Source organism: Pelmatolapia mariae, linkage group LG1, assembly GCF_036321145.2.
Source record: "Pelmatolapia mariae isolate MD_Pm_ZW linkage group LG1, Pm_UMD_F_2, whole genome shotgun sequence".
Taxonomy (NCBI): domain Eukaryota; kingdom Metazoa; phylum Chordata; class Actinopteri; order Cichliformes; family Cichlidae; genus Pelmatolapia; species Pelmatolapia mariae.
The window spans coordinates 22417072-22440740 of NC_086227.1; the positions used below are offsets into that span (position 1 = coordinate 22417072).

General features: G+C 38.7%; 1 protein-coding gene across 2 annotated transcripts; it reads right to left on the reverse strand.

Annotated features, from left to right (window-relative positions):
- Window positions 1-389: 389 nt before the first annotated feature.
- usp10 (ubiquitin specific peptidase 10) lies at window positions 390-21611 on the reverse strand. 2 transcript variants are annotated; one of them, XM_063475632.1, is made up of 15 exons: window positions 21333-21611; window positions 15590-15658; window positions 15170-15215; window positions 14705-14764; window positions 11981-13213; window positions 9849-9940; window positions 9191-9300; window positions 9050-9108; window positions 8857-8960; window positions 8341-8440; window positions 7337-7517; window positions 6305-6470; window positions 5778-5922; window positions 5128-5193; window positions 390-3434 (listed from the first exon to the last, which is right to left on the reverse strand). In XM_063475632.1, exons 1-15 carry the CDS (start codon window positions 21351-21353, stop codon window positions 3247-3249), a joined length of 2640 nt encoding a protein of 879 aa, XP_063331702.1. In that variant the 5' UTR covers window positions 21354-21611; the 3' UTR covers window positions 390-3246. The 2 variants fall into 2 exon arrangements, with proteins under 2 accessions (XP_063331702.1, XP_063331712.1); XM_063475642.1 differs by lacking the exon at window positions 14705-14764.
- Window positions 21612-23669: the final 2058 nt, after the last annotated feature.

Consider the following 23669-nt stretch of genomic DNA (forward strand, 5'->3'; position numbering starts at 1 on the left):
TTAGTAAAGGTGGTCTGTCTGTAGATGTTCCAACGTGACATTTTCTTTTCAGGCTATAATAAGGAAGATCTTAAAGTAGCCTTCTAACATGGAAATTTACGCTCCACTGTAAATTTCAGAGTAAAGCCACATTGCAGTGGAGGAGTGAGCTATAGTAAGAAAGGAATAAATAGTAAAGAACACTAAAGGGCAGAAAACCCTTACACTGCAAATTTTTCAATGATGGGTCTGCTTCCCATTAAACCAAACGGAGGCGAGAGCAGCCATGGCCTTAAAGAGCACTGAGGCTGCCAGTGAGACCACAGGAGGGGGAGATATAACATACTACAAATACTACATAGTACATGTTGACATACAGAAACAAGAGACCAATTAAAGGATGTGTGGTAGACCAAGACTCTGTGGATCATTTTGGGTTTGTTTTTTTTCTTCAGTTTATTGTGCACATGTTTCTGTAAGCCAGTCCGCGGAGTAGAGGCTGCAAAGGTTTTCAGTGGATAATAAAGCCAGGTAGTCTTTAGACTACACTTGATTAGCAAACTGCTTTTTGCACAATCCTTTATTTGAACAATAAACAAAATAGATGCTGGAGGCTTGAAATTAAAAGACAGTATAGATTTTTTTTTATGTCAATAATATCCCAACAGTTCCCAGCAGACATTAGAGTTAGGAGCACATACTGAAAGAAAGACATCATTGAAGCATTTCACCAGCACATTTCCTGACCAGCCATCTGAGACCGAGATAAAAACTATACAACTGAAAGCATAAGCCATCTGTTCCAAAGTCCCATCATCCAAACATTCTTTAAAAAGGGAAAAGAAAGAATGCAAATCAACAATGTCACAATGTGTGCAGAAATGACTACGAAGCCAGCGGCAAGACTGAACCATGGTGAAAGATTTTAGGATGTACTGACTATCTAAGCAGCATGCCATTCCCTGTGTGTGACAATCAGCGGACTGTGATGAGAAATGGCAACGAGACTTTGAATGAAAAATGGTAGGATATAAAGTGAATGGTAGGCGGTAGGGCCTATATATAATGTTGACCTTTGGTTTCACGTGGGGAAGGCTTCTGATTTGGAAACCTACAAGGACCTTTAATCAATATTTTCACCACGTAACGATGCTAAAATACTTTAAATCTAGTGTGTAATTTTGAAAAATGTTACTATGTTACTAAACTTTAATTTAAAGATAGGAACCAACTTTCTCATTGATTCCTGTTTCAAGAAACTTATTAAATTCACACAAAGCTCTTAAAATAAAAGAAAATAAATGTCATTACACTGCAGCTTTTCTTTGATCGGAGGCAGGGAAATGGTTAACCACTATCTCGCCTATGTCCCCAGTTCTTATTGTATAAAATCATGTGAAAATACTTGTGCTGCTGTGTTAATACTGAGATACTGACAATGGTGGTTGGAATAAAATGGGCCTTGAGCAAAAAACAAAAAAAAACCTCAACATGACATAAATTGAAATAAAATTCAAGCAAAGAACTAGTTCAATTTTATTTGTTGTGCTTTAGCCGCTGTAATTTCTTTTCAAACCAACTTAAATGCAAGCATATTGTTCTGAAGGGAGCAAGAGCATTAGGACATCCGATAAATGATCAATGACGAAGTAAAACAGAAAAGAAATAAACCTAACATTTTTAGTGACATAAACAAAAATCATCACAATAAGTGAAATCATCAAAAGAAAAGAAAATCATCTTCAACAAAAGCAAATACTAGCGCTCCTTTTATGTGCATGCCTGGGGTCTTTATGCAGAGCTTAGCGCAGATGTTGTCCCACTTCCCCGCAACACTCAGTTTTCCTCCCTCCACTGTGAGGAGACACGGAGCCACAAAAGAGTAAATACACAGGTGTCAGGTACATTCCCTTTACTCTTCACTTACATTAGACTTGCAGTCGCTGCCTGATTAGGGTTAGACTCGTACACTGAGTGGAAAAACGTCACACAATGAACCTAAGGCAGCCCCCCTGCTTTCTGCTGAGTTGGGGGTTAAGGAAGTTGGTGTGGCTCAAAACTACACTGATAAGCCACCAGTACACAGATGGAACCTTTACACAAAAAAAGACAAACAATTAAAAATCATGATAGGAGAAGAAAATGTACAAGGGTGGGGTTTGCAGTGGGATCTGTCTTAACTGGCTGCCACTTCTCCAGTGCAAGAACTGAGTCTTAAAAGAACAAAACAAAAAACAAAAAAAAACAGGCACATTCCTTCAGAACCCAAACAGGCATTCAGTCAGCTAGACCTTAGACTTTTTTCCTTTACATTTGAATCTAAATATTGGTAAAATATGCATTTTACTGTCATATTGTAATCAATCAGTTTATATTTTGTGCACAGAAGCTTATTAAGTTCTAAAGCTCATTAATATTTTGTAGTTTTTTTTTTACCCCCTAAATCTAAACCCGAATAACATAAGAAGGATCTCAAAAGCAAAAACGTTCAGTTCCCATTCCCAACTCGCTTCCCGCCCCCCGATGTTTTTGATGGCTCCAGTAGACTTAAAAAGCATCATAAAAGTGACAAAACGGAGGAGAAGGAGTTGGTGGTGGTTGTGGTGGTGGCAAAGAAGAAATCTGGCCTTGGGAGGAGAGACTTGTGATAATGCTGGTGCTGGGCCTTTTCAATGCACGAGGGCAATTAACAGGCTTTTGAACTGCTGCAAATTCACTAGGCCAACAGTTCCCCCTTAACTAAAAAGGCAAACACTGATAGTCCATTTGCAGCCCGTGGTGGATAGTTTTTCTTGCATGAGCGAGTCCACTGTTTGAGCCGAGCTGTGGGCTCAGTCAGAGGTGAGTCTCAGGTCCTAACCTGCAACCCCAATCTGTCTGCCTATTCAACAGTCCTTCCTTGCTGCTTTAAAAATAAATCAAAAAAGAGGAACTCAAAACACAGCAGTGGTGCACAGAGAAGAGAGCAGTCACAGGGAAATCTTTGTGAATGCAGCTTGCCTCTCTTCTTCAGAAAAGGAGAAGAAAAAAAGGAGACGAGGAAAAAGGTGTTGGAAAAGCTGGTTCTCAGGAAAGCGGGGACAGGAGGGAAGAAGAGGAAAATCTTGCAAGAGAACAAGTTAGGCAGTGTTCCTGTTCATTAGTTTTGTGTGTCTTTGTGTCGTGTGTAGATGTACTGTCAACGAGTGCATTGAGGATGCATGTTCTGTGTGTGTTTGTGAATATATTCAGGGTATCTTGCATGTACGTTGGGATGTGCGTGTGTGTCTACAGCAGGTCGACGCGACGGTAGTACAGCAGGTAGGCGGTGCGCTCTGCAGTCTGCTTCACCACCTGGTACTGGTTGATGACCTTCACTGTCTGGTCGTCAATGCGCAGCCAGCCGTTAAGACCGATGTGGAAGACATCCGTGGTGTAATGACCGCCTGTCGCACTGTTTCCATGGTGATACACAACTGGTGAAGTTGGAGAAAAGTGGAAAATTTTATTTAAGGTATTACTCATCCATGACTTCAATGTTGGGCACTGTAGTGCCAGCAATTCTTAAGTAAAAGCAAGCCAATAAAGATCAGGTGATCAGCACATTGGTGTAGCGTAAAGAATACACTATACCTACAGTACATCTACATACATATATCTAGTAGCACATATATATATCATGTCATGTCATGTTGAAAACAAAGTGTCAGGATGTAATAGAACTCATTTAGCCTGGTACTGCTATAAAAATTAGGAAAGTACAACCTCGGATCATCAAAAAACCCAAACATATTACAATGTCTCCTCATATATTTAAGAATAAATAAACCAAAAATGCATAAGCAGCTTTATGTATCAGCTTCATTCTCTCACATGGTTGGAAATTGTGTTTGCTTTGGTTCATTTAGGTTTGCGGGCATTCATTTACGGTCACATCACACAACATTTCAATGGGGTTCAGGCCTGTTCTTTGACTGGAACACTAAAACACCCCGATTCTCTTATTTTTCAGTCATTATTGTAGATTTGCTGCTGTGGTTGGGAACATTATCCTGTTGCATTGCCTAATCTAGGAGTCCCTGTCAGATGGCCTAACATTTGATTCTAGAATACTTTGGAAGGCACAGGAATCTGTATCAGTTCTTGGTTGACTCAGTGACGTGGTGCCCTGCATTGTGGTCAAACAATGTTCATTGGACATTGTTCCAGAAGTGTTGTGGTTTGTTCAGATGCAACTTTGCAAACCTAAGCTGTTCTGCCGCGCTCTTTATAGAGAGAAGAGGCGTTCTGTTGGCAAACCTTCCAAACCAGTCATACTTGTTCAGTTTTAACATGCTAACTACAAATGATTTAACTCTTGGTTAACCTGCAGTTTCTGAGAATTACAAGGCCGGGCCTTGGGGTGAATTCGCTGGAACACCCACTCCCAAGATTGTGGTATTTTGCAAACACGCGCCTGAATGCTGCAGACCAGCAAACTGCCAAAATGTCTGCTTTTACTGAGGTGTTGCTGATGATCAGTTGCACCTGGCTGCTATTTACCCTCTTAATTCCTTTGAGAGCGGTAAAGATGTATTTAAGCTTCACTCCTGCATTTTTAGCTTGGCTTTAATTAACTAAAAAAATGACACTGTGTGAAATGATGTTGTTGAGGCTGTATTTACCCAATTTTAAAACCCGCTAAGGAAGATGACTTTGTTCCCTGATATAACCTTTGAATTTTTTTAACATGACTGTATGTTCCTGATATCCTAATCACTAAATCTATTTCTGACATATTACGGATAAAGCAGAACTTAAACCATTCCAAGCTCGAGCTTGTTATTGACAGTTGTTTGTGCATTTTTCATATTTTGAATATTGCTCAACACTTGAAAATAAAACAGGATGTTTAATGTGGCTTTTGCTTGAGCTGGGTGATGTTTGTGTTTTTTGTATTACTATCCCAAATAATTTCCTGGCGTGAAATGAAAGAACCAGCTGAGGTTCAACAAGACAGAACAGCAATCTTTTTTCACCCTTGGCAGCATTGTTATTTCGTGGTCAGTGGAATCGCATCACAACGAATTACTAACTCCCAGAGTGACAACAGATTACAAAATAAAGCTTAATTACAACATTATGCAGCAGATATAAAAACAATATGGCCCAAATTAACAAAACACAAACCTGCAAAGAGCCTGTAAGTTCTTTGGCCTTTCACAACTTTGCTTCGCACTCCAGAGGACAAAAGATCTGAAAGAAAATCCACTAATTAGACCATGATGTTTTTAATGACTGCTTAAACCAGGACTAAAAAAAACCAAAACAGAACATTCTGCACCATGTTTTACTGTTGCAATGTGAAAATTGACAGTCTTTAATGAAAATCATGCTGATGTTGCTGTAATTAACAAGCAGTGAGGTCTGAAAAGTCACTTGGAAACACATCTGAGTTTGCACAATTTCTGTCAAATTAAGAAGTTGAAATGTCATAATTTGATGGTATAAACTGCAGCTGTAAGCTCAATTTTAGCACATTCACTTGTGGCATATTTGACTACAACACAGTATAAACTCAATTTCACTTTAAAAACCACATTTTTTACATTAATTCTAAAAGCTTGAAACAAACAAACAAAAAAAAAACAATATACACTTCTCAACCTTTGTCATTCTGCATTGTTATGGTGCACACCAATTATCTGGATCAACTCTTAAGGGCACTGTGTGCTGTTCATGAACCAAGTATAACACTGGCACATGTATAGAGTAAGTAAGTCGAATTAAAGGCCTTGCAATGACACTGACACCTCAGTGGAGTGTTGATCTAGCCATACCTTTGCTGATTTCCAAGTCAACGGGGTAATCAATATTCTTTGTCAGTTTCTGGCAGCCTCCAGACTTTTCAAAAACAAATCTCTTGAGATGGAGCACCAGCACAGGGGGCAGCTCTTCTAGAGTAACCCTTCGGCTTATCTCAATCTGAAAGCAACAACAAGAACAGTGAGCAGTCGCAGAATTTACCATGCACATCAAATAATACAGTTTCACAGTTACAAAACTAACTGTAGAAATAAAACTTTTCAAAAAAGTGAACACAAAGCAAGGCTTTAACATTTTGCTAGAAATAAAATCAGCTAAGACGTTCAAAGCAACAATTCGTGTTTTTATATTCTCTGGCTTTCAGAAGTACCAAAGTAACATTTCAGGACAAAAAGACCATCACGTTATTTTGTGTGCTCTGTTAAAGTCTGCTTTAACAGAAAAAAAGAAAGGGGAAAAAAAATGGAATTCGATATCACAAAAGTGCAACGCAACACCGATCTGAACTGAAACATGCCATCAAAGTTTACTTTTCTAATACCTCTTGCTTGGTTTTAGAAGTGTAACCCTGGACTGACTCTCGAGCCACCAAGGTTTCGAGAGCCTCCTGGACAGTGCGGATCTTGTCTGACTGGATGTCCAGCTGCAGGGTAAAGAATGGCTGCAGAGTGGCCGACTCTTTAGAGTTTTGCTGGTACACCACCGATCTAAGAAAGAAGCAAAACAGCCAGTTGTTAGAATTGTAAACCAATACCAGCAAGATTTTTAATAATATTACCTCTCAGTAGTCAAAACATACAACATCAGCTCAAATAAATTACGATGCACTTTCTAACCACTTTCTGAAATTCCTGTTAAAACTACTCAGAGGGCATCAGTAGTTTGTTTTGCAGTTTACAGCTTTCACTATAATCATGCAAGTCATTTAATTAAACCTTTAAATTCAAGAAAGACGATATTCTACTAATGATTACTGCTGTAATTCCCCAAGTCAAACCAATTTCTCTGAACAGCGGTTTAAAAGAAGTAGATGGGTTATAGCCAAGCTCTGTGGGCATACCCACCACTCTGTAAACACATGCTTATATTCAGTTTCTCTCACAACCATTTCGGAGAAAAAAAAATCCTTAAGGACATTTAAAACACTGTGCAACCAGTGTACACCATCACCGTGCCAGACCAGAACCTCGCAGAACATATTATTTAGTCAGGCAACAGCCGCAGATTCTTAACTTTCCAATTTGTCTGAAAGTTAAGACCTTTGTTTGTGGATGGTTGCCCCACGTCATGCTGTCGAGACTTTTGACCGCACTGACCCACATGGGCTGTCATTCTGAAGTGCTGTGGTGCGTGCTGGAGAAAAGCTGGAAAAAACTGGGGGTGGATGACTAATTTGTGATGTCACCATGAAACGAGGTCAAAAACTTTAACCCAGTAACCAGCTGAGGACTCGCAGATGGAGCCGATAGAAATTTTTGATTGGTGTATAACAGGAACCAAGACAATGCAACATTATTAAGTTTAATCAGAACTTCTTCCTATACAGAGGGTTTCACAGCAATCTGACATGTACCTGATGTGTCCACCAAAGATATCAGTTATGGGTGTGCGGACAAAGTCAGCTTGGCGAGTGATCGAAGTCTTGTTTCGGGGACCCACTTGCTCCCACTCATCCTCACTACCTTCCTCCTCCTTATCAGCACCATCCTCCTCCACACCTGGCTCGGACTCTGGCCCATTAGGTGTGGGAGCTTCTGTTAAAAAAACATAAATGTAAACCACTCTGAAGAACAGCTATTTGATCTTTAAAGTGCATGAAAGCAAAATCTCTTCTAAAACTAAGCCGTCTTAACTGGGATCAGTACAAATATCTTCCATTCTGAACTATAGGGCTATAGGTTTTGGATTGGCTCTCATTTGAGTAGATTCTCATTTGCTGGACAATTGCCAGTGCTACTTTCAAAATAAAAATAAATAAATAAAAGTGCTATATCAACAGTCATTAAGTCATTTTGTGATGGGAAGAGCTCCACAATACCTGTGAAAAACACCCCCGCATATGGGTGGCTGCCAGCAAACTAACAACACATTAAATAAGTCTACGGTTTGGCTGCGTTTTGTAAAAACGGCCGAAAGGTTAACTGTAAACTCCGGAACAATTTCCATGTCAAAGCTTAGCTAGCAGTCCTTTGGCCTTTGGTTGTAAAGTTATCAGAATTGTTATAATGTTTGGTCTAATGATGAAGGCATGAGAATATGTCCACAGCTTCACTCAGGCACTTCAGGCTCTCTCAGTAGCAGCAGCTCTGCCCAGACCAAGCTGGATGTGAAGTTTCCGCTCTGAGCCATTTTTCCATTTTGGCAAAAGTCAATTAAATGATTTCAGCTTACAATAAAAAAATAGAAAAAGGAAAAGAGGGAAATGATTTAACATACTGCAATACTAGCTTTTTGTTTCTATTTATAATTAATTTAGGCCAACACTAGGGAAGTTATTCTAAAGATAACATACTCAAAAAAGGGCAAAGCACGCTTAGACTTTACCTGGCATATGTTATTCATAGACAAGCTACTTACTCTCTTCCTGAGGCGAGATTAGTTTCTTCAATGCTAGCATCTCCTCGTGCAATCCATTGAGCGTGAACCCAAGATACTCCTCCGCGTCCTCTTGTCGACCCTGAGATTAAAGCATAAGGACATCAGCCACATTAACTCTTCAAAGAATGCCTAAAGTCAAATAAAAATCTTGCAGACATTAAAAAGAAAAACGCAAACTCATTCACTGAGGTAAACAGAAAGGAAGCATGCACACAGTAAGAGGCAGGATGAAAGGAAGCCTCATTAAATATCGAAGATAACCATCTCCTTCAGTGCATCCGAGTTCTTTTCTTAATTAAAACTGAATCAGACTTGAATCAGCAGGTTGAATGTTAAATAGCAAACAACTTATGTCCTGCTAAAATGTTTCTTAAACACAAAACCTCCCGTGGGCACTGTCTGTCCCACAAGAAGTACATTTAAACTGTTATTTTAAAAAAACCACCCTTACATGCTGCTTTGCAGTGTTTATATAAAGCTGACACCGTGGTTTACCTTCTCAGAAAGACTTGATTTGATGAGAGTGAGGAGTTTGTAAATGTAAGTTGGTTCAAAAGGTGCACCAGGTCGGATGTCTTTTGTGACCTTATCTCCAACAGCTGTAAACACAGTTAGGAATCGTAAATCATCAGTGACGCCGACAGGAAATGACGCAAATATCTTTGGGCATGCTGTCTTAATATCTTACCCTGCTGTTTGGCTTTAGATGGCACGGGCATATTGTTGAACTCGTTCACCAGTCTTACACTGAGAGACACAAAAAACTGAGATGTCTCTGTGGCTGATGCTTTTTAATAAAAAGATATAAACTTGTAGAAATGCTACTTACAAGTTGTCTATCATGGGAGTGGAGGTGCATGGTCTCTGCGTTTCATTGTGCAGAGGAATTGACTTCATCAGGTGATACATGGGAGGGCAGGCAATCAGGGCCTGTAGAGTCTGGGTGTTCAGAGTCAAGGTGAAAAATGATGTGTAGGAAAGGTATTATGACAAGCTACTTAAAGATATCTGCATTTGATGCAAATGTGTGAATAAGTTTTAAACTGAGGAAATCCCCGGTGGTCTTTAAAGGTCTTAAAATTGAGATGTCTTTTGCATTCAATTAGTTAAAATACACGTGGGAGAAGTCTCAAATTTTCCACCAGTTTGAGAAAAAAACAATCCGAACACTAAACAAAGAAACAGACACCAAAATCACAGCATTGTTGTCAGCAAAATCTTATCACATTTACAGGCGACTGATGTTAAGATATCAAATGAACCAGATATACCTCAGAATAACTAAGTTGTTAGCAATCTAAATGCCATCAAACGAGCAGGCTCTATAAACGTTTTGAAACAACATTACAACCAAGTAATATTTTTACAGTGGCACACATGCCCTGAGACTTGGGCCATTTGGCTTAATAACAATGTAACATCAAGAAACTAACAACCAAGTAGTTAAAATCAAAGGAACAATAAAAACTGAAGCATGAAAAGGATACAGCGTTGATATAGCACCAGTTTCCCTTGTTGATCAGTCCTCTCGGCTGCAAAGACACTGGTTTATGTATCAACTTCACATTCTCAATAAGTTCTGGGGATTCAAAGAAAACACAATATTCTTAAACAGGTAGCTTCGCACAGCTGTGACAATGAAAAAAGTATTTGTCATAGTGATAAATCAAAACAATTGTTTCTTCGTCTATTCCTGCCTCAAATGGCAACAGCATAAGAGACTTAATGAATAAGACCAAGGTCTTGCTGTACCACGCCTAGGAAGGAAGACTGTCATTCAAAAAGACAGCTTCCATGGTAACGTGGGAATAGTTTCATAGTTTCACACAAATAAGAACAAAAAAACATCAATTTGGCTGAGACTAAAGCAACAAAGGCAAATGCACATTTAGACAGAACAAATAAATCATAAGTACAGTCATTGTTACTTCTTTACAAATTGGCATTATCTCCATTTTCATAACAAGTCAAATCACTGAGCTCACTTTTAAGTTACCACAATTAAAACTAAATGTCAGTTAATTGCATCTCATTTATCATGTCAGTCACAGACAGCGACCCTTTAACAGCTTTTTCCTATGGGTATTATACCAAGGTATTTTTTTCAATATATACATATTTACAGTGTAGAAATGGACACTGTTTCATGTCTGATTATGGTCTACATTTCTGATTTTACCAACCTCTAACTACTTTTGAACAGTGATATGCACACAAGTGTGAAGTATCCAAGTAACTTGCATATAAAGAAAAGGCAGAAAAAAAAGGTAGTTTGCTGCAGTGCTAAAGAATATATATACATTGATTATTTTTTCTTTTTGGTCCATTTCAATCAATCACTTTTATATATACAAACAGCTAGTCTGTGGCTCCAAACCGGTGTATTTCAAGCTAGGCTGGTTGTTTAAGTTCAAATGTGGCTAGTACAGACTAAACACCATCAAATAAACACATTTACATTAACGTGCTTAGGAACCAACATGCCCGCTACTCAACAGCGAGTATACATTTCCATCTTACAGTAAATGCATTAATAATTATAGTCTACCTTCTTTGCTATGTTGTGCCATACTTGCATTGTGTGTACTTCTGCACACTTCTAGAATAACTACTCCCTAAAAAAATGGCAAAGACTGATCACTGTCACGCTACGCGAAATGAGAATGTTTTATCTGAAGGTACACATAATATCTGAAGGGTACCTTAGAAGAGAGACAGTGTGTTGAATATGTGAACTTTTACAGGATTGTGTTTAAGTTCTACCTCAAACCAGTGTCAGAGAGGACAAACGAATTAAGCCTGGTAAGTTCCCGTAACCTTCTGAGACAACAACCACAAAATGTAGTGTAATTAGGTTCATCTCCCCAGAAAACAATCAGCACACCACTGTTAAGAGCAAAACACTGAATACGATTTGGGGACAAGAAACACCACAATATTTTGCATTTTTCATTCTGTCTACCAGCTTGTAAAATCAAATTTTAAAAACCTTCTCCATATGGGAAACTGTTTTTCTAGCCTGTTCTGATCAATAACACATTTCAAGATGCTGTTTCACTGTGTGAAATCTGAGGCTGTGACTCATCTTGAATCATTATCTCATTTCCTTAAGTAAAAAAACAAAGTATTCATGAGGTGTCACATCTCAGCTCCTTGCAGTTGATCATTTATACGCGTACTGCAGCTCTGATAGGAATAACTGGAATGATTTAAACAATAAATAAAATCTGATAGCCATTCTGCATGTAGCACCACCATCTAGTGGTCATTTCTTGAAAATGAATGCAACAGTCCCTTAACTTCTCTTTAAAGCAAGCTGTCAGTGAGAAATCTGTGCATCTCAAACTTACCATACAACAGGTATAATGAGCTGCAAAAATGTATCTCTTTTTTTAAATATACCCTACTCTTTCCAGTGATGCCAATTTTAAAAGCTTATTCTGTTAGATATACAAGTATGAACAGTACAATCACCTCAACACTGCCACCAAGTGGAATGGATTGAATTTCGCAGAACATACTTTTTGCAAAAAAATAAGTTATAAACTTACACCAAATTAAAAAGTAGTAATGGTGGAATGTTTTTAGAAGGTAAATTATCAGCTTCTTTATAAAATACCTGCAAGTTTAGGGGCCATAGGATCCTCAGATACATGGACAGGGCCTTCTTTTACTTCCCCAACTTTCTCAGGCTGCTCTGGCACAGCGACAGAGGGAGATACTGCTTCCACAACATTCTTTACCTCCACAAATGCCTGAGGGCCACCAGGTAGAGGCTTGGAATTGTGAAAGAGGCTAGCCCAGGATTTCGGAAGATTGGCAGTAGGTGCAGCTGGAGTGGCAGGTGAATGTGCCTGCTCTGTCACTACTGACTGGGCAGCTGACTCTGGGATGACCTGCTGAACCTGGTCCCCACTCTCAATGTCCTCTTTGTGTCCATCTGCACTGACAGGAGTGGTAGACTCTGCTAGCCCATTTGCCACCCCATTGTCTGCCATCTCTCCTCCCTCTAGTTCAGTAGTCGTAATGGAAGTGATGACAGAGATGACAGCAGCTGAAGTAGGAAGAGGTGATTTGGAGAGGGGGCTATGTGGAGTATCTGAAAGTTCAGGGCTCTGTGGAGCCAAGTGATCTGGCTGCTGATCTGCAGTCCTTGGTCCCTCTGTCATCCCTCTGCTTTGAGAGGAGGATGAACAGGGGGAAGTTGCATTGTTGCCATCTGATAAAGAGGCAGCTCCACTTGCTAAGTCCAAAGAAGAGTCATCAGGGCTATCACTAGTCCTCTGATTGGCAGTGGATGTGGGGGCACACTTGGCTGCTGCCACAGCAGCTGTTGGTGTTGCTGTGGAGGCGGGTCCCGGGGTGGAAAGTTCAGCCCCTGACAATGCCTTACTGTCCACATCCTCAGTACTGTGGTGTGGGCCACTGAGTGCATGTCCGTTCACCAGTGCTGTCACAGGTGTCCCATCCGCTGTACTGGTGCTGCTGCTGTTGCTGCCAGTTGACGGTTCCAGGTAATTGTAGTACCCAGGCGGTCGTTTTTTCTTTTTCTTTCGCTCTCTCTGTCCCAGGTTACCAGGGAGTCCGTCCATGTCCGGGCATGGCTGGTGATTGTCCAGGGCTGAGGCCTCCGAGTCAGGTCCATCCAGTGAGTTGAAGTGTGCCCCGTCAGGGACATCAGCTACTGGAGAAGCCGTCTGTTGAGCTTTCTGGGCCGGCTGGCAGCCCAGGATGAACTCAGGAGCCTGTGGGTTTAGGGTACTCGACACCTTGTATAAAGGATCGTTGCCCCCAACAGCCTTGGAATCCATCACCTCGTCAACACCAAACTCAATGTGCTGATAGTCTTCTCCTGCAGATAATATTTCAGTCAATTAGAAATACAGAGCACTGTTTTGATTAATTCCTACATATTAAAACCAGGCTGTGGTATCTAACTTTGCTGCAGAACGTCATGTAAAATCCTTTTTCCTGAACAAGCAAACCGTTACTCAAGGGGGTCGTGGGAGCTCTGACAGGATCAAAGATACCAACAAAAAGGAAGAAATTCTTCTAGACCTATTTTTGACAACTACTGCTGTCCAATCCAAACCAAATTCCTTCTGATCTCACATAAATTCCAGAAGTGGGGGGATTCAACACTTAAAATTGGGTCTGGGAAGGACAATATAGTCTTGGGGATAAAACTTCTTTCACTTACTTAGGATTCTCATTTGAAAGGAAAAAAAAAACCCCAATAAACTAAAAATAAATAAATAAAAAACATTTTTGGCATAATCCTGTGTGGTCAGTGGCCAGATGTTATCAATATTCTGTTGAAACTATTCAAGTTAAACTGCTACAAAAAAACATTCAAAGTCAAGCTGACAATCAGTAGTTTTGACTAATGGTTTATTATAAGCTGAGTTTATTTTGCTGACAATTTGAGATACCATTTTTCTCAATCATTCTTGAAGGTTTAATTAAAATGTTGCTTGTTTGTTTTTTTTAATTTAGGCAATGACGTCCGATTTAACAAGTGTCTAAAATCACTTTAAAAAAAGATTACAAAGGGATACAATACGGTTGATAACCAAAGGTAGTCAATAGAAAGGAAGTCTGGCTTAACTGACTGCAGACACGCATCAATAATCCTTACTTCCTGAATATTTTTAACAGCATTTTTAGATGTTGGAAACTTCAGCAATACAGAACAATGTAAAACAAATACATGAGGTTTTTTTTAAGTTAATTTTTGGATAAAATGTGTCACACAGCAGTTTGAACTGTAAGTTATTATGCAGTGAGAGGTGCAAAGTGCAAAGGTGAAACATTAGCAAGTGCAAATCAGAAAGAAAAAAATCATCCAAGTCATCATGACACAGCTGATTGGCCAACCAAATGTAATCTCTGATGCCCTGCAGAAGGTAAGAGGGCACTGAAACACAAGGTACTCCCTCTACTGAGATGAGAGGAATCTGTTAGTGTTAGTATTACTGAAATTGCACTTCATTACTGTAAAATGCATTCAGCAGTGAAACCTCAATGTAAGGATAAACATGTACACACATGTTAGCAACCGCATAAAATCATCTCTATGCCCTTAGTAAATAAGCTGTGATTGGTAAGTCATTAAAATGCAATTCAATTTTATTTTAACGGAGACCTACAGTAGTGAAAATGTATTATATGCAAGAAAAGATAAGATACTTCGCAGTACCTTAAGCATGCAAAGCTTTATAGGTTTTACCAACAGGCAAGAGAAAGAATACAGGCAAAAAGTTTAGAAAGCCACCAGTTTTTGAAACCTGGATTTTCAGTTTTACAGCAAACGTACAAGAGGGTATCAGACTCCTCAACTCACCGCAAACCTGCAGTCCCATAGACTCCATAATAAAAGGTACAGCAGGAGTGCAGTAAGATCCTAAATAATCAATACAAATCAAGGTAAGGCAATTGTCATGTGCATATAGGTACTATTTGAAAGAAAGGTGGCTGCTCTAACATTTTTGATTTTGGTGGGCAAAAAAAAAAAAAGAAAAAAAAAGGTGGTGGTGGGGAGGGTCAAGATTTAGTGGAATTTATAAACCGTTTCAAACAATATTGCACAAATGTATAAAAATAAATAAATGACAGGAAAAGCATCTTCCTGCAAGGCAAGCCAGATCAGCTATACCTGGGCTTCAGCCATACATTTAGTCCTGCTCTGAAAAACAACTTGATGCCAACTAAGAGCAGGAGAACAGTCAGCCCATGTCTACTTTAGAGTATTTTGATGTTGAATAATTAAAAAAAATGTAGGAAATTAGCTTATGTTAAAAGTACATACCAGAAGACTGAGTGACACACTGGACTTTGTCATTGAACGGAGGAAGCTGCAAAGAGAGAGAAAATAGAAGTTGTGATAAAGACCCAGCAGGTAACCACAAAAGTAATACTTAAAATAGGCATGACTGATATCTTAAGACCATTTTCAAGTGTAGAATTACCATTTACCAGATATGCGCATTTTGGCTCAATGGTCAATTTCAGTAATCCTGAAGCCCTGATTTCAGACTATTAGGGCTACTGTTAAGCAAATTTATTTTAATTATATTTCTCCAGAAACCTTGCTGTTTCCATTGAGAGGATATCCTGACGAGGCCAACACGACTACTCAAAAATAAATGTAATTCTTTCTCTTTAATTTAATAATGACTTATTAATGGAATAATGACCACTACTGCTTTTTCTGGACCAATCTGCTTACCTCAACATAACATCGTGGAGTCACAAAAAACTGATTGATCTCATCAGGGCTGAATTCCCCAAAGATGTACTGTGGGAACAAAATTAATACAACCATTAACTGAAAAGGAAAGACAATGGAATAAAATACACTATAAAATAAAATTAAAAAAGTTAAAAACAATCAAGAACTTTCAGATTATTCATTAATATAAAATCAAGGGGAAAAATTTTTAAGCAGTGTTCACTGTAGACAGGTTATTCAACCTCATAACTGGAATGCAATCAAAAGGTGCCGTCATTTCAAAATCTAGGTATTAGGGCACACAGAGCAGTCCTTCATCACCCATTCAATTTACAATGCTAACCTGTGCAAACTGATGAGTCATGCAGTGTTATACATAAACCATGAGCACAAACAGCTCTGAATCTAGGCCTGTTTTATCTAGGTGAAGTAGGTTTGTCAGTTTGTTAAAGGTTAACACAAAGCATTCTTTTGAATGCTTTGTGTTAACCGTTAGGCATCATATAAAGCATTGTTGTACTTAAAACAAGCCAAAGCAGGCCTCTAATGTAACTTCACGGACTGCTTTTAACACATGTGCCTGCTTTGAGGTGACACAAGATTACTGGGATTTGAATTAAACATATTTTTCCACCTATACCACCCACTCCCCTTATATAATAGTATCTTCACTTTACTTATTAGTGTAGCTGAGTTAGTTGCTTCTGCTTTGACACACACAGACATGGTGAAACAGAGAGCAGAGGAAAGAATCCATCACTGACGGCATATGAACTGATGAGAATTTAGCCATTCCGATTCCGTTATCAATATCACTTATCATTCGATTCATTTATCAATTGTCATTCCATTTTCACCGGCTCCATTTTGAAAGTCATTACCATTGCTATTTTCCATCTCTGACACACAAACTGAAATCAGCCGATTGTAGTGCGAGTGCAAGAACGGATAAGCATTATTGATAGGCAAGCAGACTAACAATTTCAAGGAAATTGACTACTGGGAACCAGTTTTCTACAAAAACTGGTTCGTGATTCCCATCCCTACTTCTCAGACTGACCTTGTTATAATCAACAAGTTGTGTCACCTGTGTTTACCAAATTAACACTTGTAGTGAGGTAGGTTCCATCAGTTCAAGACACTACATGCCATTAAACATTCATCAGTCAAGCGGGCGCGTACACGCACACACACACAGAACACGAGGAGGTGGCACTAACATAAAATCTATGATCATCTTCGAATTGTTTTTGAAGTTGATATTTCAGGTATCAAAAAATGTATATGCATTGCAAAATTAAAACTGTTAGAAGTTTACTATTTTGAAATTTTAATAAAGCAACCAGCTAGACTTAAATGAATAGTCAGCTGCTCAGCCAGCAGCTTTCCATAAGTTCATATATGCACTTATGGAAAGCTGCATTTATGAACTTGAAATTAAGACTTCAAAGTTAACTCATTTTATTAGATTAACCAAAAACAATCAAACTACAATATTACTCACTGCACACACTACAACCACCTTCAAATGAAGCCAGGTCTATGGTAGCAGGGGTTCATATTATGTGTAGTGGATGCAGGCAAAATAAATTAGAAGGCTTAGAAATCTTCACGCAGCGCTTCGTCATGCACCCTCTGATGATGAAGTTTGGCGGACTGTATAAAAACCAACATTATTTGTCATGTTTTTACTACACTGCTGTTTTCTGATGTTGCTTACAGTGTTATTAATTCATTTTCCACAGAATCACCACGACATCAACTATAATTGTGCGTTATACCTTGAGAGGAAAAAAAAAACAAAACAAAAAAAAAAACCCACTGAGCCACTGAAGGGCCCACGCAACTTAAAAAAGGTAAAATGGACTCACTAGCCATGCTGTTAATCTTTTCGGTGCAATAAACAGTGGAAAGTGAAAGGGTAGTCACAGAGAAAAGAAACTGCAGCTCAAGCATATACAACTTTTTGCAAACGAGGCCCCACGCGAGGGCCCACATTGCTGAAATGGCACTACAAGCGACAAACAGCCAGCCATGATCCAGCGGCCTCAGGACGGCTAATACAATCACAACAGAAAGAATGTCCCTTTGCTCCTTTCTGCAGGCATGCCACACGTACCACACTAAGCTTCCCTTGCTGATCGTTTGGACTGCGGATTACAACAAATTAGCCATCTGTATGATTTTAGCACAATTTAATGACGACATCACACAAACAAGAAAGAGCCAAGAATAAGAAGCAAGAAGAATAAGTAATCATAAGTAAGAATAAGACTAGAAAGATAAGGTGATTTATAGACTTTAGTGAGTTTCACTATTGGTGACTGACTATTAGCGATAGTGTGGTTCACAAATTTAAATTTAAAATGATGTCAGTGCTGTGAAATATACAGATATGTACTACGACAATCCTAAAACTGATGTCGCGCAAACAATCTGTTTTATTCTAAGCACAGGCTTGTTTACCTAAACTGATCTGTGGAGTTATTAATGGGCAACTTGGCTGAACATAAAAATGCTGCAGTGCCAGTACAAATAAGGTCAGACTAGTTTTTCAATGAGTTTGCTGAGCATGCCTGTGCCTGCCTGGTAGTGTGATGTAGTAAAAGGGTGGCAATAATTACAAACCATTAAAAAAAAATTATTAAAAATTGGGACAAATAACGGCGTTACAATCATTTCGTCTGCTCTCAGGCAAAAGCAACTGCTCATAAATGTGCGAACACTTTCAATTTTCTGATACAGCAGACTAAACCATAACACAGGCACATATTCCTTTTTAATTAATATGAGGACTTATTTGAACATTCTGATTCCCATTGGAAGATAAAACAATTAAACAATTTCATCCTGTGGGCCCCCGATATTAATCATCCCAAGGACAAGTTCCAGATTAATGGCAGCTAAACTCACTCAGTGAAAAATGTTTTTAAGGTGCAGATTTATTTTTACATTCATTTTTAAGATGCTTAAAGTTTGATGCTGCTACATTTTTAATGTGTCACATTGAGAAGAGTTTCTAATCTTTAGTCTCAATTGAACTAATAACAGTGGACTAAATAATTTGCTGATAAATGGCCCTCTGCTATCACTATGTCACATAATCATGTAGATCGGCCAATAGTTGTTGATAAAAGTAAAGTTACTCTGATAACTAATCTTTACAGCTGGCATTTTCTTTTTGTTTTTCTTTCCTGTTTCCCAATCATGGATTTTTTTGTGTTTTCAGTTTTCACATCTCTAATGGGACACATGCTAATTTCAAAACAGGGATCAAACTACTGGAATCCCTCAATAACAAAGCTGATGTGGTTTATACTTAAACTTCTTTACAGCTTTTTTTAATCTCTAACAGTCGATGAGTAAGATCTAAAGGGAAGGCCATTGGTTACACAGCCTTGCTGATACAAGGAGATGAGATAAATAAAATACAGTTCCCGTGTTCAGAAATGAAAAATAGCCATCACTGTGTAAAGATCTTTATGGTGTTATAACATGTTGTACTTACACAAGCAATAAATGCTACCATGCCTATACCCCTGAACTACAGCTTAAGGTTAATGATGGTATTTCAGCAGAGATGTAAGGCTTTTTGTGGTCAAGACAACTTTAGAAAACCCTGACTCAGATGTCTACATTGACAGTGGTAAAATACACTTTTTTGACAGAATATCATAACAAGACTATCAGAATAAAAGGTTTAAATATTCATGTAATTTAAATGTATTCCCTTTTTTTAATTAAGAGACAGCAGTGGTCTTACTTTAACTGTCTTAGAGGTTATTAAACTAAACCAAAAACCAATACAATCCCAAATAAAATTACCTCCCCACCCCAAAAAATAAAATATAATCACTGAAATCCTTTAACTAGTTTTCAAACTAGCTCAACTTTACTAATAAGCTAAAATAAAGGCGCAATAATGGTATGTTAATTTGAAGTGTCACATTTGGTAGATTATGCATTAACAAGATGACTTACCACAAGCAGAACACTATCTGCCTTTATCTCCCAGTGCAGAAGAATTGATAAGCATTTCCAGAATTACCTGTTTGCTAAACTTCTACTCAGAAGACCGCTGTCCCTTCTGGTGCTCATATGTCTTTTACTGCCTCACCTGTTTATCGACCAATTTTAGCCCCAGTGTTAGTATTTTTACTCAGCAATTTCACAGAATAAATCAACAGCAAACCTTTCAGTCGCCTGCTTTCTGTGACTACTTTACAGAGGGATGGCTATTAAAATGAGGGGTTTTGTAACAGAGTAAAAGTGGTGACAAACAGAGGAAAGCAGACCCAATGAAATAGTTGACGATGCTCCAGATCTGCTGGGTTACCGTTGCTGTGGAGCACAGTCTGGAAAACACTAAATTAGAGCGTTTGTGAAAGCTTCCATGCATTACTATTCACTCTATGCTATTCATACTAACAAAAACCAAAAAAATACTATGCAACGCTGTATCAGTCAGTTCAGTTATGAGAATTTATTTCACCAAATATTGACATGTAAATTAAAAGGGAAAAAAAAGATGTTCAGCCGGTTTTCCCCTGAAACTTTCACTTTAATAAAGAGTGAACCAATAGAAACGCTCAATTTAGAAGCCAGGAAGAAAGTTGAAAGCATGCAGAATTACTTTAGTACAGCAGATTTCCCTTACTACAGTGGTTAGCCAGGTTCCGTTTCTTAAAAAAAGTTAGAACTCGACACTTCACTTGACTCCATTTCTGATTAATTTTTACTATATGAGCTTTTTCTTCTCTAGTTAAACTTTAATTCAGTCTCTTACTAGTAGACTAGAGACCTGGCGTGTTTCTTCATGTAAAACTAGACCTCAAAATGGGCCTTCCAACATGACAGCTAGCTTTTCCAGAAATAACACCAAACTTGTTAGGTTACCTCCAATCCAAGCTCAGTCACGTGGACGGTGGCTCTGTAAGCAGCGTGCAAGCTCAACCCTGATCCTCATTGTTTCCATATCAAGTAACTCTTCGCTATCAACGAAGGCCCATACTGTCGAATGTGTATTTGGCTAACTAGCTAGCGGACAGACAGCAAAGTCCAAGCACACCACCTGTACAAAACAGTTAGCATACTAGAAGCTAAACGAGCAGCACGAAAACGTTATACCGCTCCAGAAACACTTATAAACGCCAAGTGATCGCATGCAAAATATTCCACTAGACCGTTATTATGCTTTCTGACTACCCCGAGAAAACCAATAACTTACTGGTAGTTATAAAAATAAGATATGGCAGCAGGCCTGTGGCAGCACTGAGCAGGTGGGCCATGCATACACGCAGCAGTTTTCGGTCACTTTTCTCTAAGAAATATTACATGACATTTGTGGACTATTACTTCGAAGTATCACGAACAATTGTTTGAGCAAGTTTTCGTGTCGTTTAATTAAAAGCGATTGTCATCGCCTCAAGAACTGCAACGGAAAGTACTGCTGGTTCATTTGAATGGAAGGACCTGGGGCCTGTTAGCTCACGTTACCATGCTGGTGGTATTCCAATGAGGCTTAGGGGGGGCATTAGCAAGCACTTTTTAGTACTTCAGCAGTTCAATGACACGACAGGCCAAATGTTTAAAATAACAACACACAACTGACCAAAATTAAATTATTGTGTGGCGTTAGCTTTGGTCAAAATGGTGCAGAATCAAAGAGCGATCTGAAGTCCAAAAATAAGAGACTGCACGAGTTGTTTTGGAGGCTAATGATAGCCAGCTAGCTAGCTACCTGGTTGCTGTAAGAAGCCATGCTCCCGGTGAGGTTTTCTGTCCTCCGCTGACGAGATGAAGAATCCCCCGGGAAGGTGTTGTAGGTTTCTACTGACAGCTACAAAAGGTGGTCTATTTCGACGTCATTGTCATTTGCCCAACGGTGTCCTGCCAGTCGAAAGTTTTGATCTATGTAATGCATCAGCACTTCATGCTGTTCGCCTTGCCGTCACCGCCATTTCTGTCTAGCATCTTCCTTGCTTGCTAGCCAGAGCAGCGCGCGGTCGGTTGTAACGGCAGCGTGAGCTCAGGGAGTAACGCCAAATACTTCCGGTGAGTACTGATTCTAAGATTTCACAATAAAAAGGCTTCATTAATACTTTTAGTACGAATACTACTACTTACAATGATAACAATAATAATATTAACAATACTCGAAAATTTAATAGAAATAAATTACGGGGTGCAGATGATTGCCTTTATATTTACAAAGTTTCAGCATTTAGACAGTAAATGAACCAAAAGAACAAAACCCAGTGTGGATAGTAACCAAAATTAAACTCAATTGAAAAATAAATAAACACTAAATAAAATATAATAGAATATAAAATTGCACTCCAAGATCCTGCAAAGGTTTCAAGGTACTGTGAAAAAAATCACATTCAGTGTAACTTCAGTTTGTAAGTGATATTATGATTGCTGATCGTTTACACTCACTGATAGGTTATCTTGCTTGTGTTCATCACAGCAATATCATACCATATCAGAGCTTAACGACCGCATAGTACCATATTATCCCAACATCACACCACCCTCTAAGACTACAGGATTATTTGTGGTTTCTAGAGTTTCTAGAGAGTCTCTGCAGTTTTAATATTAGACTCAAAACATTTGTTTCGACAAAGCTTATAGATGATAAGGTAAAGGCCTGGATAAGATGACCCTGATCCATCACTTATTCATGCTGCAATATGCTCAGACTGCTGTAAAACTTCAAGTAATACACTGTGGTGTACTGAGGACTTCTTCTCCAATCACTTCTTCCCTCCTCTAGTCTGTGTTTTTTCTTGTCTCTCTATGCTCTCTTTTCTTTTATCTTTCTTCCTTTATCTTTTCAATCCCCCACTACTGGTCATGGTGGATGGTTGAACCTCACTGAGCCTGGTTCTGCTGGAAGTTTCTTCCAGTTAAAAGGGAGTTTTTCTTTCCTACCATCGCAAAGTGCTTGTTCATACTAGGTTGTTCAATTGTTGGGTTTTTTTTCTAGACTACTGTAAGGTCTTTACATTACAGTACAAACTGCTTTGAAACAACTATCATATTGAATTGGTGCTAAATAAATAAACCTAAATTCCATTTAATAGCACTAAATATTCAGCTTTTAATTTACATGAAAATTCTCCAATTGTCTCGTGGTCATGTCTTAAAGAAATGCACGGAAGAATATGTTACCTATAATTACAGATTGCAGAGCAAGTTAAGCACTCGAGACATTTATTTTGACATCTGTGAATGCCTCGGCGGAAATGCTAAAAATAAGGTTATGAGCTTACAAGTATGAACGCATGCGCGGTGTGTGTTCTTACCTCAGCTTGGACGTGAATCACAATTTTCTTTTCTTTTTCTTTTTGAAAGTTAAATAAAAATAAACGTTTTATTTTAAGAACATTTTTTGTTGTTTTTTATGAACCTTGGTGATTTAAGCTGCATAAATACAGTCAAAACACTGAAATAAACAGCAGCAACTACATGCAATCAAATGTAATACCCCATGTGCCCCATGTGCCTTTTAAATGAGTAATGCCTTCGACAGTGCCGGACAACACCCAAACTAGTGGGCGTGGCACAATACAGGTGAGGGAAGAAGGTAATCTCAAACAGGAAGCCGCGACAGGTGAATGATCTTCTGGCCATAACAGAAAACAAGACCGTACAAAGAACAGTATCTGAAGGTATGAAGCACAGGCATTATATATTTGTATCATTCACAAACGTGCAACTAATTAAGCTAACATGAATTTGCAACAGGGACGAACTTTACAACAGAGAGGACGTTGCGAATGAGCAACTTGGAAGAACGCTCTGTTTTCTCATGTTGAGATAAGATATCATGAAACGGATAAAAATCATAATTCACAGACGTTTACAGTGCCTCAAGTTATCACCAGCTTTTGATAAGCTGCTTCATTAATGAAGAAACTTCTACCTCATCGAGACATTTTTTAAGTTATCCCCCATGCTGCTTTATTGCTTGCAGTGCGTCGTGGAGATAAAAGCCAACTACCCACTTTGTTTATGACAGGCTGTAAAATAAACAAGATACAGGTCTATAATTTTATTATGTTGGCACAGGAAG